Genomic DNA, 17,800 nt, shown 5'->3' with positions numbered 1-17,800 from the left:
TAGATGAAACTAAGCACTGGCTTTAGCATCAATCCACAGACCCCATTTGATGCTGATAAAGAATGCACGGGTTTCTATTGCAAATTAGTGTCTTATAAGAACTTACTGGAAATGTGCAGGTGAGTTATCTCTGTTTCAGTCTATAAGAAAGGGTTTGATTATAATGCAATGACTCTTAAACCCTTAATCTCCCTCCCTCTAAAATAGCCATCATCAGTAATGTCACCTTTAAATAATACAAGGTGAATTGAAATCCTCCCTTCTTTGTAAGGGAAGATAAAGAGTTAGAAAGAACACTTTATGATACCTCACATGGCTGGTGTTGACCTTAGGATGTTCTGGCAGGAAAGTCCATGAGACTCTTATCTCCAATTAACCACTAAACAGAAAAAGTAGGGCTGTGGTTCAAGTGGTAGAGGACCAGCCTTGAGTGAAAAAGCTAAGAGACAGTGCTAGGCCTTGAATTCAAGCCCTAAACTGGCTCACACACATACACAAAAAAGGATATTTTTTAATAGTTCATGTGTGCATTATTAGTCTCATGTAGAATTGATGAGCCAGTTCTATACTTGGATTCCAAAGCTGGGGAGAACAGAAGGACAACAAGGAAAAAGCTAGGAAGTGACAGTTATGAGCAGAGTCCAGATACCCTGCCACTCAGGTTCACCATTGTTAGTAAAACCTTTTTTTTTTATTTTATGGTAGAATAGCAATTGTGTATTTTCCAGCCTGAAGCCATTTAGCAGACACATGACTCCAGGACCACATGACTTCTGGGGCAACCTTGACAGATTTTGGAGTTAATGAGCAGCAAATTATGTATTTTCTCCATCTCCTTGTACAGAAGGGTCGAGGAGTCGACCACACAGCCATAAATCATCATTATGAACCAGCCGGACTTGGCTTCTTGTAATCCTAACCCTTAAAGGCCATTTAATGAGATTCAGGCGCTGAGAGACAGCCCAAAAGCCGCACCTCTAAAAGAGAGGCAAGGTCCTGAATTGTTCTCCCACAAGTTACACCCCTCGATCCGGATTCCCAGATTTACTACTTTCGGACTTTATTCATTACTCACAATGTTTTCATTCCTGGGCCATAAAATGAGCTTTTCCCTCTCCAGCCCCCTCCAAAGGCTGTGTCCTCCGCACCGCACCCCCTGGGCCTGCAGTTCTGCCTCAGTCAGCACGGTTCTGATATGTAAATTTCACTGCTGAGAAAAATGCCTTCCACGTTGATCCCTCTCTGAAACAGCTGGCAACAGATCTGGGGGTGATGGCAGGCTGCCAGGCAAGCAGAGAATTCTCCCCTACCTGCCTTCTAAAGAGCTTGGCACAGGGTCTGGAAACTCATAAAGAGGAAAGCATGGCAATTAAGCTACAAGGGGACAGTCCTAGCCTCCAAGCTAGCGAGCAGCCGCAGTGCACTGGGGGCTGGGGGGAGGGGGGGTAATCTCCTTGCCCTTCCTGGTGGAAAGACAGTGCAACTGCCTACCTATTTACACAATATTTCTCTGTGCTGGAGAGAAAACATTTGGAGAAACATTTGGATTGACTTTTTGGAAAGGATAGAAAATAAGACAGAGAAAGAAGCATCCAGCTGAAGGCCACAAAAAAAAAATCCATCAGATTCCATCTATGAACTTAAGTCAAGTGATTTCGCCTGTCTAGGCCGAGGTGCATCTCTGGCCTCCCCCCCTCTATCTATAATATCAGATTAATAATATTGATGTGGTGGGACTGCCAGGGAAATCTATAGGTGATACATAAAATGGCTGGAACTTGAAAAAAAGTCTGTGGATTAAAAAAACAAATCTTTCCACTGGAGAAAGGAAAAACAAAATTCTGACATACACTTTGTAGGAAGTATCTCTTCCAAGATCTCCTTGGAAGAGAACATTCCACATTGAAGACTTGGGAAATAAACACCTCCGTATAGAAGCAGAAAACCTGTGTGGGGATGATGCTGGTTTGCTCATATCACTGACGATGTCTCAGAATAACAGAAGGAAAGAAACCTAAGGCAGAAAGGGCCACACCTTATTGTTTTATCTCATTTTAAACATCCCACACTATTTATATATTACCTCAGGAAAACTTGTATCCCAACAAACTCTCAGAGACTAAGACTCATCTTTCCCTAGTGAGTCTGGAAGGATAGACTTCCCTATGTTCGGTTCTGCCTTAATAAAAATATTTGCATAGCACTCTACAGTGCACAAAGCACTTTTACAACCATGTGTTGTTTCCTTCTCATAATATCCTATCAACTGTTCCGTTATTACCAACTCTTCATAATGAGTGGTGAAGGTCACATTGCCACCTTCCATCAAAAACAGTCATGACAGCTTGACAACACTGTTCCTGAAGCCCACCTCCTTGTCTCATTGTTCTAATTCCTTATTCTAAGCCCAGCAGGGAGCAGTATCTGGATCCCCAGAGACAGGCAGACAGTGCCTAGAGCATAAGCTCCCCCATCTGTAATCCTATAAGGCATTTGAATGGCTAAGTCCTTGTTAGTCAGAGTCCCAAGTCCTTTCTCCTCTCTGTTATGTGAGAGGAAATAAAATTAAACCAACATTTGATGATGGAGAATCACAAAGGGAGAATCATTTTTATTCACAGTCCCAAGGGAAAAGAAATGTACAATATATAATATATTATATAATATGTTATATTATATAATGCATTATTATATATAATATATTATATATATATGCGCCTATTTGGATCCTGAACCTAAGGATGGAAACAGAAGTGTAGCGATCTATTTTCTGAAGCTTCAACAGCTGCAATGAAGTGAAGTCTATTAAGCAGGAAGAAGTGATTAAGAATTTAATCTTTGGTTCTTCTCTCACTTGGCTATCTTCAGCATTTTGGCAGAAGATCAGTCACTCTCTGCCTGGACAAGGTAAAAGGTAACATAAATCCGTCCAAGGTCACCAGTAGAGGTTCTGGACTCTATGGGTAGAAGACTGACATCTCAGATATGGCTGGCAAAGAGGCCACGGAAGCTATTTATGGTTGGAATCCACAGTGCCCACAGGCTTTATGAATAAGATAATTTGAAGCAGGAGGCATCATTACTGCATGGCCACAGGCCTAGAAAACTAGACCAGGTCTATCAGTGTGCACAAGAGTCTCCTGGCAGTTCTTTTCGTAGCACTGTCCATGGCCAACCTTTCACTCCTGGTTGACATGATATATATGCCAGGTTTTCTTGAGACATCATCCTCCCCCCCCCCAGTTCTAAACATTTTTTCCCCACATTTTTGATTCCACATCTGGCTTCTACTCAGTAAATAGGGGTCTTCCCTAGAGTTGGATCAGTGATTTTCTGCAGTGACTTTAGCTGCTTGAATAGCCTTAATTACCAGCTCCAATAAGATGACCTCTGCAAAGGACATCTCACCTCCCAGTTCTGTTCCAGTCTTCTGCTGCATCTCCCAAATAGACACAATGCTTCTGCCATACACATGTCAAACAAATCAAACCTAAGATTATATCTAGATTATTTCTACTTTGCTTCTCTTTCCTACCTCTGACTCTGTCTCTCTGTCTTCTTACTTTAAGGTACTCTACTCACCTTGAGCCACACTCCTAGAACAGCTTTTGGCTAGTTATTTGGAGGTACAGTCTTAGAGACTTTTCTGTCCAGGCTGGCTTTAAAACTCAATCTTCCAGGCCCCACCCTCCTGAGTAATTAGTTAGATTACAGGCAGGAGCTGCTGGTATCCAGCTTCCTCCTATTTCTGTACCAGGTATAACCAAAGACCTGAAATCTTAGACTCCTCCTCTTCCTGTCATCAAATTCTTTTTTTTTTTTGGGGGGGGGGTCCAGTCGTGGGCCTGAACTCTGGGCCTGGGTGCCATCCCTCAGCTCTTCAGCTCAAGGCTAGCGCTCTACCACTTGAGCCACAGCACCACTTCTGGCTTTTTTTCTTTCTGCTTATGTGGTGCTGAGGAATCGAACCCAGGGCCTCTGGCATGCAAGACAAGCGCTCTACCACTGAGCCACCTTCCCAGCCCCCTGTCATCAAATTCTGTCCATTCTTCTACAGCAAGGTCTCTCATGTCCATCTTTCCCCCCACTCTATTCCCCTTACGTTGCCACCAGCATTGTTCAGGTTACATCCATTCCTTCACAAGACCAAACTCAAATGATGATTTATAATAACCTCATTTGGGGAGGTTGAAGGTAGAAGAACCATTGAAGATAGCCCAAGTAAAAGTGATCTCACAAACAATGAAATACAAACAAATTACAAAGGCTAGACATGGCTCACGTGGTAGAGCTCTTGCGCATCACATTCCAGGTCTTGGGCTCAATTTCTAATAATACAATCAAACAATCCACCAATCAACCAATAAATAGTTCTGTCAGTGTTTATCAACTATTCATCAGCATTCCTCAGCACTCAAAGACCTCCACAATCTTTCCTCGATCTCATTTTCATACCTGAACTTTGTCAGCTGTCTTGGCCTCCTTCTCCAGCCAAACAAGTCTGTGGTGCATTTCCACACACCAGAGTTGCAAAGTTTTCCCTTTAGTTGCATCAATCCCCTGGGCCTGGAATGTCTAATCTCTGGGGAAAACTCCACCCCTCCCTCAGGGAAGAGTTCAAGTGGTGACCTAAGTAAATGCTGGGTAGGGAGAGGTCTGGTTCTTCCATTTCTTAGTCTCTGACAACTGAGCTTTCTAAGTCTGTTTCCTTTTCTGTAAACATGCGGCTGATTCCAGTATGTGTTTAAGGGTTGTTGTAATAATTACATGGGGCAAATTCTCTCTACACGAGGACAATGATGGTGATGATAATGAGGACGCAGCAGCAGCCATCTCCACTGTGGTCTTTGGAGATGGAAATAGCCTAGCCTTAACTTTACTCCCATGTCACACCATCCATAGCACTTGATGATGGAGAACCATTTCTCTCTGGTTATTTCTAAATCCTAGGGATAGGAAGTTTTGACATGTTTTTGTCTTCGAAGCTCTCTCTTCCCTAAAATCTGTGGCTGCACACTGCTCTGACACTTAACTTATTTTCTGGATAATCACTCAAGAGAGTCTAAGTGTAGTCAGTCGTGTATTTGTATTACTTCTATATACGATGAGCTGCAAGGTCAAGACCTGTGTTGTATACATCAGCTTAGAGCCATGGCACCTACCACCATATTCCAGTGACACAGACAAGAACTCACCAAGCATCTAATTATGCACAGCAGGCTGCCACTTTCTACCCAAAGCACATACCACCCCTGCTGCATCCTGGCCATCTTAGGAGGTCATTTGTCTGGCAGCCTGGACACTTTGTCTTCATACATGCATCTTTCCAAGCCCGGGAACTAAAAGCTTTTATAGCTAGCTAAATAAAGATCACTCCACATAACACTGAGCCCATTGTAGGCTTTTAATAAATGTCCATTAAAATGCTGGGTTTTTAAAAGCTGGACAGACCTGACTTTCCATTACTGCTTTCCACTGCATTCAACATAGTAACCTTGGACTAATCACTTTGCTTTGGTGAGTTGCTTGCCCTGTAACTGTCTACCTCCAGTAGCTGCAGAAGAGGAGTGAAGATAAGGCTAATACGCTTCTTCTCTATCAGATAGTTCCTATAAGTTCTCTACTCATCCCTGGCACACACTGTGAAGCACAGATGGATTCCTCAGCCACCTGAAAATTACCTCTCAAGATGGAGACTATTGTCACCTTTGTGGTACATACATTTTGCATAATCATGGACCCTAAGGGCTGTAATTAGAGAACACCTGCTGTCAGTCTTGTCTTCTGGGGATTACAGAATGATGGGGACAGAGACTAAATAAAATCCTAGATAGCACACAGCAGCACATGTTTGTGAAATCACAAATGAATGCCCCCTGCCTCCATCCCTCAGAGACAGGAAGGTCTCTGAAGAACTCTGCAGCCATCTGATCAGAGGACAACATAACTGAAGGATTAATGTGGCCCCTCTCTGTTGGTGGTCTTGGTAATTGCACAGATGGAGTGGATTGTAAACTCAGGGACTGGGTCTCCCACTAACGCACTGCTGGGCCAGCATGGCTTCACTTTTTTGCGGAGTTGAAAACTTGACTAACCTTTAATGAGGAGCAATGTTGGGGAACCTTGTTTTCTTGGCAGAGCTCTTGTAGATAAAGAGATGGGGGTAGGAGTCGATGGGGGGAGAACTAATGAAGTCCAGATGTGGGCAAACTGAAGCCTGATACTGAATAAACAAGTCCTGGAGGTATTGAGCTCTTCTTCTTGTCTCTCCAGCAAGAAATTTGCATGTGGTACAGAGTGTGTTCCCATGTACCACATGGAGAATAGTTATGATTTTAGAGACACAAATACGATACTTTTTCCTGGTCTGTAGATTCTTGAACATCTTCTGGCCTTCGTGCGTTTGATTTTATGCCTATAGCATAAGGCCTCTCTGGTGATTTTAACAAACATATATTCGGCACCACGGCCAAAATATGTTTGACCCAGCAATAACAAATTGAATCAGATCTATTCCTACCCTGTGCAGCTAACAGTTCAGGCGTGAAACAGACAAATAAACAGCAAAATCATCAGCATGGGACTCTCAAGGACAGAGGTGGGCCCAGAGTTCTTAGGGACCTTTGGAAGATGGGGAGAGGAAGCATCCAAGAAAAGCTTCCTGAAGATGTCTGCTTGGTGTATATTTAATATCTACCGTGTGTCAGGGGAGAAAACTCGGCCTCTGTCTCCTAGGAACTTGCCTTTAAGCTGGGGAGACAAAAACTGGACAGGATCCCCATTACAAGGCAGTGTGTGTTAAAGGTGCCAACTTGCCCACTCGAGATGGAGCAGGTATTGGTAGTTCACTACACCAGAGGAGGAAGAGTCCGGTGGCCTGGGATCATTGTTGTGTCCCCCACAGCTGGCATCCCAGGGCTGCCTGCTAAGTAGCTATGGAAGGAAGTCAGACTGCAGAGTTACCGTTACTAAAAAAAACCCTTGGTTTCAGAATCAGAGGACCTCTGATCTGGACTTGCCAGTTCTGGGAGAATCTCTGAATTTCCTTGAATCCCAGAGGTCTCTCATTTCTCACAGTCCGCCTCCCAAGGATGACTCTCAGGGGCACATAGGAGAAGGTACCTAAAAAGGTCACTCTCTGAATGAGGCAACATCATCACACAGATGACCAGCATGACTCTCACGAATCACAGACATAATAATTATCACTTTATCTGAAGACTAGCACAAGCCCATGGCCACCAGTTTAAACAAGAAACTGTAGCTCTTAGGGGTTTAGTGGTTTGCTAGGACACATTAAAAAAGAAATAAAAACAAGGGAGCACAGAAGCTGGGACATGAACTTGAGTCAGATGATGCCAAGGTCTAAGCTGTTTCTTCACTTCGGAATATTATTACACGGGTAGATTCCAGTGGGGTCTTGGAAGGGAAGTAGCTCCTCTATGGCTAGAGAGGATTTGCTCATGTGTCAACTCCTACAGATTAAGAACCTTGGTAAACTCCTTTTGGTATCTGGCTAAGGCAAGCACTAAGCCTATGTTTATTAAAAAATATTGGGGATTTTTGCTATATGAAAATCTTCGCCCCAGAACACGCTTTCTAAGATAGCTCAAGGTGCAAGCAAAAAGCGGCCTAGATAGGAGAGGCTATTTTACTGTAAACTGCTAATCTCACCGCTGTTAGAGTCATTAAGCCTTTGCAAAGGCAGGGCTAGGAACCATTGCTTTGTGGATTTGGAAGGAATTCCTATTATGCTATAATTCCAAAACCTGAGATACATCTGAAAAACTGGTCAAATGACCAGGTTTTTCCATAAGTTCTGCCACAGAAAGGTGCCTGCTTTCTCTATAACTTTTGATGATTTGCATCTCTAAGCCGCCCTGCTTTCCTTCACCTTCACTCCATTTCTTTGTTGTGGGGACTGTCCAAACTGGGCCCAGGGCTTCTCTTGCCATTTCAAAGAAACCTGAAATTCAGCAGAAGAAAGCCCAAGGAAGCCAGTAGCAAATGGATACAATTTCCAGCCCTGTCACCTGCTGATTCTAGGTGAAGGCAGCCAGGCTCTTCACGGCAGCCAGTCCAGATGGGAAAATGGGAGATATGGTGATGTTGTGATTGGCAAAGTGCATAGCATCTACACATTGAGCAACCAGTGAGGTATTCAGAGACCAAGAGAGGTCTCTGTTTTATGTTTTCCCATGAAGCAGTACTCGTGGTCTGCTCAGTAGCTATGGCAGGTGAGCAGACTAATCAACCTCAGTAGCACACACCCTTAGCTGTCATTGCATTTCAGTAAAAGTTCTACAGCAAAGGAAACTAAAAGGCTTTGGTTGTCAGGGGAGACACCCATATAGCCAGGGGCTGCGTTTCTTCCTAACTTTATTCTTGTCAGATCAGTCATAGCTAAGTTGACTCAATGTTTTTTTTTTAACTCTTCATGTTGATTTGTAACAAAAAGAATCAATATTGATTGTATCAGGAGCTGAGTTAGTTGATATATGTATGCTCTAACAAGTAGACATACTCTCTCCATTTAACTGATGAGACTACTGAGGCTCAATGAACGAGACTCAATCAATAGCAGACGAGCTCAGATCAGATGACTCTTATCTGCAACTAACCCTAGACAGTAAGAATAATGAGTTCTTGGGAATTTTCATTTCGGTGAACATGGTTTACAAAATTTCCAGGCCTACGACTCAAAGACTGCAAGATTGTGGTATTTTTGTGACTGGATTCCCTGAATTAGTAAGGCTGCAGCTAAACCTATTTTGCTGAGCTTGTATGGGTGGAAAAAAGCAACATGGTTCCTTAACCAGCCCCACGACTGTTTCAAGAAAACCTCAGCATTCGGGGAGCATTTTAATTAAAACATCAACCATCAACGTGACATGCAGAAAGAGGTGGGAACAACTAAGCCCTTGAGAACAACAGATTTGCTGGCACCTCTGTAGGGGACACATATTGGCCTGGGTAGGCAGCTGGGCAGAGCTGTTGAACCCTGAGTGCACCTGATGGAAGGAAGGATTAGGAGAGAAGCACAGCCCTCAAAGGAACCCCTGTAACATTTCCTTTGCTCATCCTGGGGCCAAAGGAGAGACCTAGAACCACTCCTGTCTTTAAGATCTGCTTGTTCTATGTAGCTCACTGCTGCAGACTGTGTTTCCACACCTCACTTACTTTGATCCCTACGAACCATGTCCTTGTGGGATGGTTAACACCGTTCCCATTTCACAAATGAAATAAGTGAGGATTACAGAAACCAACAATTCACCAAATTCACTGTGAGAATGGTGCTTAATCCACCAGGCTGTACCTGGAGGCTGTCAGGCAAGCCAGGAATAATGCCATGTGGAGAGAGAACAGAGGATGGCCAACTTGTCCCCAGGCTCTTCTCCCCTTATTGTACTCCTAGGTTAAATTGTGATCTTTCATGCATTCAACTAAGGGTTCTGGCTGCCAAAAACACCTGTCCAAACCTTAGCACAAGATACTGTGCAATTATTTGCCTCCCACAACAAATGCCTTTGTTAGAGAAAACCATTTTTCCTAGAGAACTCAATCCTATAACTCTCAATTTAGAGCAAATAGTAAAATTAGACTTCACTTTTCAGTTTTTTTTTTCCCCACACAAAGTTCTTTAGTCCACCTTTAAGAACGACGGTTGCCAAATGAACTGTTTTTCTTTAAAAGGTTGGAAAGAATTCTACTACCTCTCCTTCTAGCTCCCCAAATTCAAACTGTTGACTGTGTGCCTGGTTTACGATGTTATTAAAAAACAAAGAGGGTCTCAAAGTTTATAAGTAACCCCCAGAGCAAGCAAGTCAGGAAAAAAAAAAAAGAAAAAAAAGCTACATGCAGTGTGGTTCACATAATTTCAGCTAAGATGTGGCCCAGAGTAGGGAAGATAAGCTAACTGCCTATCCCCTTGAGCAATTCATCTGGATAGGTTAGTCATCCTGAAACATACGTCTGCAAGATGAAAAGGGGGTTTTGAAATAAACCAGGCATAGGCTTGATCCCCAGTTTTTATGAGCTGTACACGCTGAGCATGTCATTTATTCCCCTTGTGTTTTAGATTTTTCCATCTATATAATAAGGATAATAGTGCACATCTCATATTTAGTATTTTTGTTTGTTTGGTTTTTCTTAGTACTGGAGTTTAAACTCAGTACCTCTTATAAGAACTCTACCACTTAGACCCCATCTCTAGCCCTTTTGGTTTTAGTTATTTTCTTAGAAAAAGGTCCTGTGATTTTTACTTTTGTGCTAGCCTCAGACGTCAATCCTTTTACTTATACCCTTCTACCTATACTGATTTGTTCTTTGAGATAGGGTTTACTAACTTTTTTCTTGGGCTAGTCTTGAACCATGATTTTCCTGTCTATGCCTCTCAAATAACTGGGATTCCAGGTAGGAGCCTGGCCATATCTAGTGTTCTTAATATTGACTACCTTACTCCTAATACAGGCTAAAGAGACATTTCCAGGCACTGCTCTACAGAAAGGCAATCCACACATCTACAAAGGAGAATTTTCTAAGTTTGTTCTCTGCCCTTTCACCCACATGGCAGGGGTTTAAGGGCAGTGAACAAACTTAGAAAATACTGTAGGGCTAGAAAAGACAGCTGTGAAAATGGAAGGCTCCTAAGTGACCAGTTCAGCTTTCAACTACCCACCCCTCTTGTGCCTCAAATAGATACACTAAAAGAGGGTGGTGACCTTCCAGAGAAGACCCAGGTAGGCCACACCCAAATTCTCAATAGGTTACCATGGCTCAGAATAATTCTGAACATTGAAGTCCATGGAACAGTCTTGCAATATCCTCAGTGAGGGCTGAACCCTGTGAAGGGAAGCCCTGGGCATTTCAATCTGGACTTTTATACCTGCATGTGAGTGGTTTGCTGCGCAATTAAGAGTTTTGCATATTTCAATATTCATGAGCCCTTTGCATTTTATTACAACACTGTGAAGTAAGACAGACCTGTGTCAAAGACCTGTGGAGGGTCAGGTCTAGAACCCATTTCTCTGGATTCCAAGTCTCATTTCCTTTGCCACCACAGCCACTGGGCACAGCACAATATGCCATAGGACCTTAGTGGCATGGTTATTGTCACTGAAGCTCAGCCAAGGAGTGGCAAAAACACAGATAATACCTGGAAGAGCTAACAACATATTTCTCATGTTGGGGGCTCAACTTTATAGCACAGTAGAGGTTCAGATCTCAACTCTACAACTTGTTAACTAAATGATCTTAGGCAAAAAATAGTCTTACCCTATGGACCTTGTTTCTTAAATTCTAGAAGAAAGAGAGGAACAATATTTAGACTTCAGTGGATTGTTGTGAGGATATTTGAGAAGGGCGCTGCTTATCTGTAAGTAAATGGTTTTAATCAATAATGTCTGATCCATTTCTACTCGGGACAAGCCTGCTGCTTTGTTGGTTTCTGCTTGGAGTAATTACTGGCCACTTGGTACCGCTCTCTGCTGGCTGAGATTTCAGAACACAAAAGGGAATCAGATAGGATCAGTCTGGCAGCTCTCAGACACTTACGGCAAGAATGGCGATGACAATGCCCACAGCGCAGAGCACGGCGTCATTTATGGTCTCATTGACTTTCAGAGGGTACTTGATGCTCTCGTCATTGCAGTAAAACCCTCGGCGGTAAGGCTTGATGGTGCTGGTCTCAATGATGAGGAAGGGCAGGGCCGCTGGAACCAGGGGAAGAGGAAACAGGAAAACGTCAATGCAAGGAAGCTAGGGAAGGAAAGCCTACAGCAAAGACCACCCCAAATAACACTGACAGTCAGAGGAATTCTTTCCATTTGTAGCCACCTACAGCCTTTACTGCTGGCATCGCCATTCCATCCTGCCATGGCCTGGGTGGAGAGAGGTATCATGCTTTATTCTTGCCCAGGAGGTAAGAGGAAGGGAAAAATGAAAATCCAGTAACTGTCATAGTTTGGAATACCAATTCGTATGGCCCCTTATATCTTCAAAGACGCTCATTTGTTAGGTCCTAAGCATTTCTCTGGGAGAAGCCCATCTTTGGGCCAGGCTGCGTGGAGCAGAGTAGGGCAGGCCTTCAGTCAGATAACCAGAGTAGAATCCCAGATCCATCACTTCCTAGTGGCATGATCCCTTTTCTCAGTTCATCTCCATGATCCTCTTTCCCTATAGTAAAATCAGTTGTGGCAATTAGTTACTAGATGAATGCATATAAGACACCCAGTGCAGTACCACTTTCACTGATCAGTCATGGACAAGACTGAGCAGAACCAAGCTGAGCCCTGTGGCCGGCAGACCTGGCTGGGAGCCCAAGGGCAGAGGGAGCACCAGGCAGCCTGTTCAGCTGCAGCTGGTGATCAGTGGCCCAGCCAGCTCAGATGCCATTCTCCCAAAAGGTCATGGCTAATGGATTTCATTGCCTGCCCAGATGTCCCTCTGAACCATAAAGCGAAAAAAGGCACATGCCCAGACACTTCGATAAAAACCTCCTAATATGTTTCTTGGTCTCCAAGGCCTCTTGCATATATCCACCAGTTTACTTCCTGAAAGATGGGCTTGCTACTGCTTTGCTAAGGGGCCTTCAACAGCTCCCCATTACCCAGGGAAAGATGAGGTCTCTAAGGCTGATTGCAGAAGCTCACTGGACCCGAACCTCTCCTCTACAGCTTGCTGCAAGCCCTGTTTACCTCCCCCTGCACCCCCTCTCCCCCACTGCAGTCTCTGCCCTCAAGAAATCTGGTTCAGGCTATTCCCTAACCTGCTTGCTTCCCTACTATTTAAGGTCAACAACAGGCTTCGATGATGCCACTTGATATTTTACTGAATCTCAAGAACAGGAAAGATCTAAAAATTGGTGAACCAACAAAGTGTTAAAATTTTTATCCATTTTTTTTTGCATTGAGTCTTGAAATAATCCTTGGAGGTCATTTGAAAGGCTCATTCAAGCCCTCTCCTATCTTTAAGAGAAAAAGAACAGAGACTTAGAATGTTTTACTCATTTCAGGGCTTTTTAGTTTTCTCTTCATGAAAGTACCTAAATCTCTCATTTAACTTTTGAAATTGGTTTCCAACAAATATGAAATTCATTGGCTGGTGTGTGTGTGTGTGTGTGTGTGTATGTGTGTGTGTGTGTGCGTGTGTGTGTGTGTGTGTGTATGGGGGAGGGAACCAAGATAAGTGCTTCCACAAAAGATAAAATTCCATTTTCATGTTTTTTGAAAAGAATTAAATTCATGTCACGTTGCTCAAAACCCCAGACTGCCTCTTAAAAAAAAAATGTACCATGAACTCCACAATTTTTCAATTACTTTGGTGCAGACCAGCAGCGATAAAAATGCTCACTTTCTAAAAAGTGTATTTATCTATCACTGTTCCTACGCACATGGATTTATTTGGTTTTATTCTTTGGATTTATTTGAATTCTACGGCTATTTATTTTGTGACCCCCTAACTGCTTCCTGCTAGAACAACAATTTACTTTATCAAATTCATACTGGTGCTTTGAAAAGAAAGAACAGCAACACACCACAGCATTGTGCCTGACCTTCTCAAAGTAAACACAGAGGGGACCTAAAAGGCAATAACCACTGGCTTTTGAAACTCTGCCCCCACCATTGGAGTAGAGGGGGCAGGGAATCCATGAATCAGGGTTCTGCCTTAGAAAGGACAGAAGTCTGGTGATCTTTGAGGTTAGGGGCCTAGAAGAGACATCCTCTAGGCCAAAACCATCTTCAATTTCACAGCCTAAACATTTCAAAATGCAACCACGTTGGCTATGAAAAGTATAAGAGAAGCCAAACTCTATGATATTAATAGTCTGTTTTTAAAGTTCCATGAATTATGATAAAAAAAAAAGTTGAGCTTTGAGTCGGAGCTGGGCTGTAGTCTCTGAGGTACTGGGGGCCAATGGATGGCTAATAAACTCAGGAGAGGAACAGACTTTGGGTGCCTGACATTTGTGTAACACTCAGGCCTCCGGCTTCTATATTTAATAGTGTTCACAGGATAGGCCTGTAAAACATATGTTTCTAAGGACAATAAAACACATATAAAAGAGCTTTAGAGTTAGAACTTGGCTAATGATCTCAGTTCTGCTCCACGACGATTTGACTTAACTCATTTCACATCTCCCCAAGATTCCTTTCTTATCTTTCTGTGAGAAGAGGCCTAATTTCAGTATTGTTGGGATGATCTAAGACTTTGGTATACTCATTCATTTGTTTATTCAACAAACATTATTCACTCTTCAATACTTTCTTCTAAGTACAAGCAAACAAAGATGACCCAAGCCTTGCTCTCAAGGAGCTTATAATCCAGTTCAGGAAGGCACAAATCGTCCATCAGTGTCTGAAGCTTGGAAGAAATTCAAGGAAGCATCACTGGGCAAAAAGAGGCTAAGAGACACTGTGGATACTCACTAAATGTTCTGAGGGAAGAGAAAAAGATCCCACAGTGATGGCTTAGGAAAGAAAATCTGTCTGGCCAGTTCTGTGCCCTCTTGAAACTGGGAATGATCCAAATCCTTTTTCTTCTTTCTTTGCCTATGATTGGGGAGAGTTTCCGGTTCTGATTATGTGGCTGATGACCACAAACAGACAAGAAATTGAATCTGAACACTCTTGTTTATTTTCTTGAAAGGCATTTAGATAGCATTTAGAAACCCAATGGCTTTTTCTGTCTTCCCTACTAACTTGTGGTATTATTAGGGGTGGGGGAGGGGGTAGGATGGGTGCCAGTCAAATTTTGACTTTGCTCCAGGGAGAGTCTAACCTCAGATTTCCCTCCCGCCATAAAAATTCACAAACATTACCCTAACTGGGCAGCTCAAGAAACAAAGGACCTTGCTTTTCGTCTGCACAGCACAGAGAAAAAAGATCCAAAGCAGGATCTCCATTTTATAGATCCATCTTACATACCATCCTACACATTTACTATTTTCTCGCTAGAAAACTAGCAACAGACAGATGCTACAGGCGAAGACATCATAACCCCAGCCTTGAAGATCACAGAGTTGTGCAGATGTTGCAGCACGGGTACATTGAAATGTCACTCCTGTGATAACAGACATTTGTGCAGAGGGTAATGAAAGCAGACAACTCTTCCAGGGACACTAAAGGTATCCCATGGGGGGAGGGGATAGAAGGCTTGGATTGAATTTTCCACGAATAAGGGAAGTTTCTGGGACCCACAGACTATATACCGCCATGAAAAAAAAATCATTTCCGTTTAAGGGTTTCAGTACTAGTGGTCACAAAGCTGACATCTACTATAGAAATGAATGTTAAATTTTGCTACAATGACAGGAGAGATAGCCAAGCAATGAATGGCAGAAAGGGTACAACAACACAAAGACTTAACAGCTAGCATTTACTAAACAACTATTATGTACCCAAATTGTGTGAAGATCTCTAAACTATTATGATCCATCCAATAACCTGGCTACCTACTATGTTCTAGGCATTGACTGGGAGGGATACTGACATGAAAAAGGCTAAGCCCTATCTCTTAATGCTCATAGAGAAAAAGTTATAAGAACTAATGTTAGCCGGACAGACAGTGGCTCATGCCTATAATCCTAGCTACTCAGGAAAAAGATTTGAGGATTGTGGTTCAAAGCCAGCCCAGGCATTAAAGTTCCTGAGACTCTTATCTCCAATTAACTACCAGAAAACCCAAAGTGGTGCTGTGTGGCTTAAAGTGGTAGAGTGCTAGCCTTGAATGAAAAGCTCAGAGACAACACTCAGCTCCAAGTTCAAGCCCCACAACTACCACCAGCACCAACAACAAAAACTACTATGTTAAGCCATGCTTTGGTTCAAAGAGATTAAAGTAACTTTCTAGAGTCACTATGCAAGAAAACGGTGGGTTTGGATGAGGTTCAAATAACCTAACACTTAAAGCTTGGGTGTTTTCTAAAATGAATCATTTGACAGAGAGAATGAAGCATCTAGGAGAATTATTAAATTATCGGAAGCTCAGTAAGTCCATGGACTCCTCAGGGCAGGGGTGGGGGGGAATCCTTTTGGAACAGTCAAGGCCACTAATGTTCACCAAACATTCACCATGTACCACACACGTGCTAATTAGATACACACGTATCTAATTTAATCAAAACTCTGAAACCAATATCCTGGAATTTAGATTTATTGATAATAAAATATGCATTACGAGCTTTTGGCAACACACAGCCAAGAATAAAGTAGTGATTCTAGTACAGACTTAAGCATTTCTCCTCCTTTTAATCAAGGATCAATTAACTTCCTAAACCTCTAGGGACCTCTTGGGATGTATAAATGGCTGCAGAGGAGGCGAAACACGAACTCACTGACAAACACTTAATGGGCAAAAAATGAAAGCAAGAAGAAAGGCCCCTGTGTTGGGTTCAGCCCTTTGAAACTTCACTGGCTTTGAAAAACTAACAGTTAGGCAGGTTGGGTGGTTTGGGGGTGGGGTGTAAAAAAACACAGGATAAGTTTTCGTGGCCCACCCATTGATCAAATCATGTGGGAAGTGTTAGCAGAGTGACCTAGCCCCAAAGCCTGCTCCCTGCAGCCATGGCTCATATTTGTACAAAATTAAACACAGGCTCTTCCTCTCAAAGTACTTGATGGAAAACCCTTGGTGAAGTGAGGAGAGTGGGAGTGGGGAGATGAAGGAGAAATGACAGTACTGTTCACATGACCACCTTTCCTGTATACCAAGTTCTTCCAGTGTCTTTGTCAAAAGTTGTCCAATTTTCCACTTAAACTAATCTGTAGTTATCTTATAATAAGCAAAGATTAGGATCTTTGAGAGTAATAATGAAAGCAACATCTACTGAAAGCCTATATATCTACCCACAAAATAATAAGGGACATAGAATACGTATCAGATGTAGATGGAATAGCATAACTGCTCATGGCAAAAAGCTAGAAAGACTCTGGGTCAAGAACTTCATGCATCTTATTACTGTACAGAGTCACAAGTGGGGGCCATTCTACCTATTTTTATAAATAATGTTAACTGAGAATTGGAAATGTCAAGTAGCATGTCTGAAACATACCGTTAGCAAATGTCACAATCTGAAATACAGATAGAAGACATTTCAGTTCTACTTTTAAGGAGGTTTAGAGCCTATTTTGGAAATCATTTTATCTAATCTCCACAGTAATGATGAAAAGTTATTATTTTTATTTATACTCCATGGAAAATAGAGGCCAGAAGATCTGTAACTTCACCAAGCTTCTCCACTGAGTAAATGGGTCATTGGAATTTGAATCCAGGTCTGCTCTTTCCTCCCTGACCTGACCCTTTCTTTTATAAATGTAGTCCTTGTTAAAATATGATCAATTGAGGTTGCTTTTTTTTTTTAATCACTTAAGGTCAGAATGATCAACCTAACTGTTACTTAGAGGTTCAACATACAAATATTTATGTTGCTTGTAAGTGACTGTGTTTCTATTTAAAGTAATTAATTGCTACTGGTCTTCGAAGTGTGCAAACTCTCCTTGGTTTATGATATTTGTCCAGATTTTTCAACTGGACATAATCCAGATGGGACAAACTAAGTTTACTATGAAGGCATTTCTTCACCTTTCAAATAGGCTGCCATGAAAAACACTTGCTGTTGGCTGGTATGAACCTGGAATATTCTAGGTCTAGAGGTTTTCCCTGACAAATGCTCATTCTTCAATGCTAGAAAGTTCAAGCCCTTTCTTCATTAAAAAAAAAAAAAAAGACTGTTGGAACTAAAAGCAACTATACAGTAGAAATGAAGAACTGACTATAGATCTAGTTTTGATGACTGTGTTTC

General features: G+C 42.4%; 1 protein-coding gene across 1 annotated transcript in view; it reads right to left on the bottom strand.

The window, feature by feature from the left end:
* Ppap2b (phosphatidic acid phosphatase type 2B) overlaps positions 1 to 17,800 on the bottom strand; it is a 76,378-nt gene that overhangs the window by 26,873 nt on the left and 31,705 nt on the right. The window contains exon 2 of the mRNA XM_013022288.1: positions 11,554 to 11,711. Within this exon, the coding sequence (XP_012877742.1) occupies positions 11,554 to 11,711 (158 nt within the window). The remainder of the gene's footprint in view (positions 1 to 11,553; positions 11,712 to 17,800) is intronic.

This window comes from Dipodomys ordii, unplaced genomic scaffold, assembly GCF_000151885.1.
Source record: "Dipodomys ordii isolate 6190 unplaced genomic scaffold, Dord_2.0 Scaffold61, whole genome shotgun sequence".
NCBI classification, from domain to species: domain Eukaryota; kingdom Metazoa; phylum Chordata; class Mammalia; order Rodentia; family Heteromyidae; genus Dipodomys; species Dipodomys ordii.
This window is presented reverse-complemented; position numbering and strand designations above follow the sequence as displayed.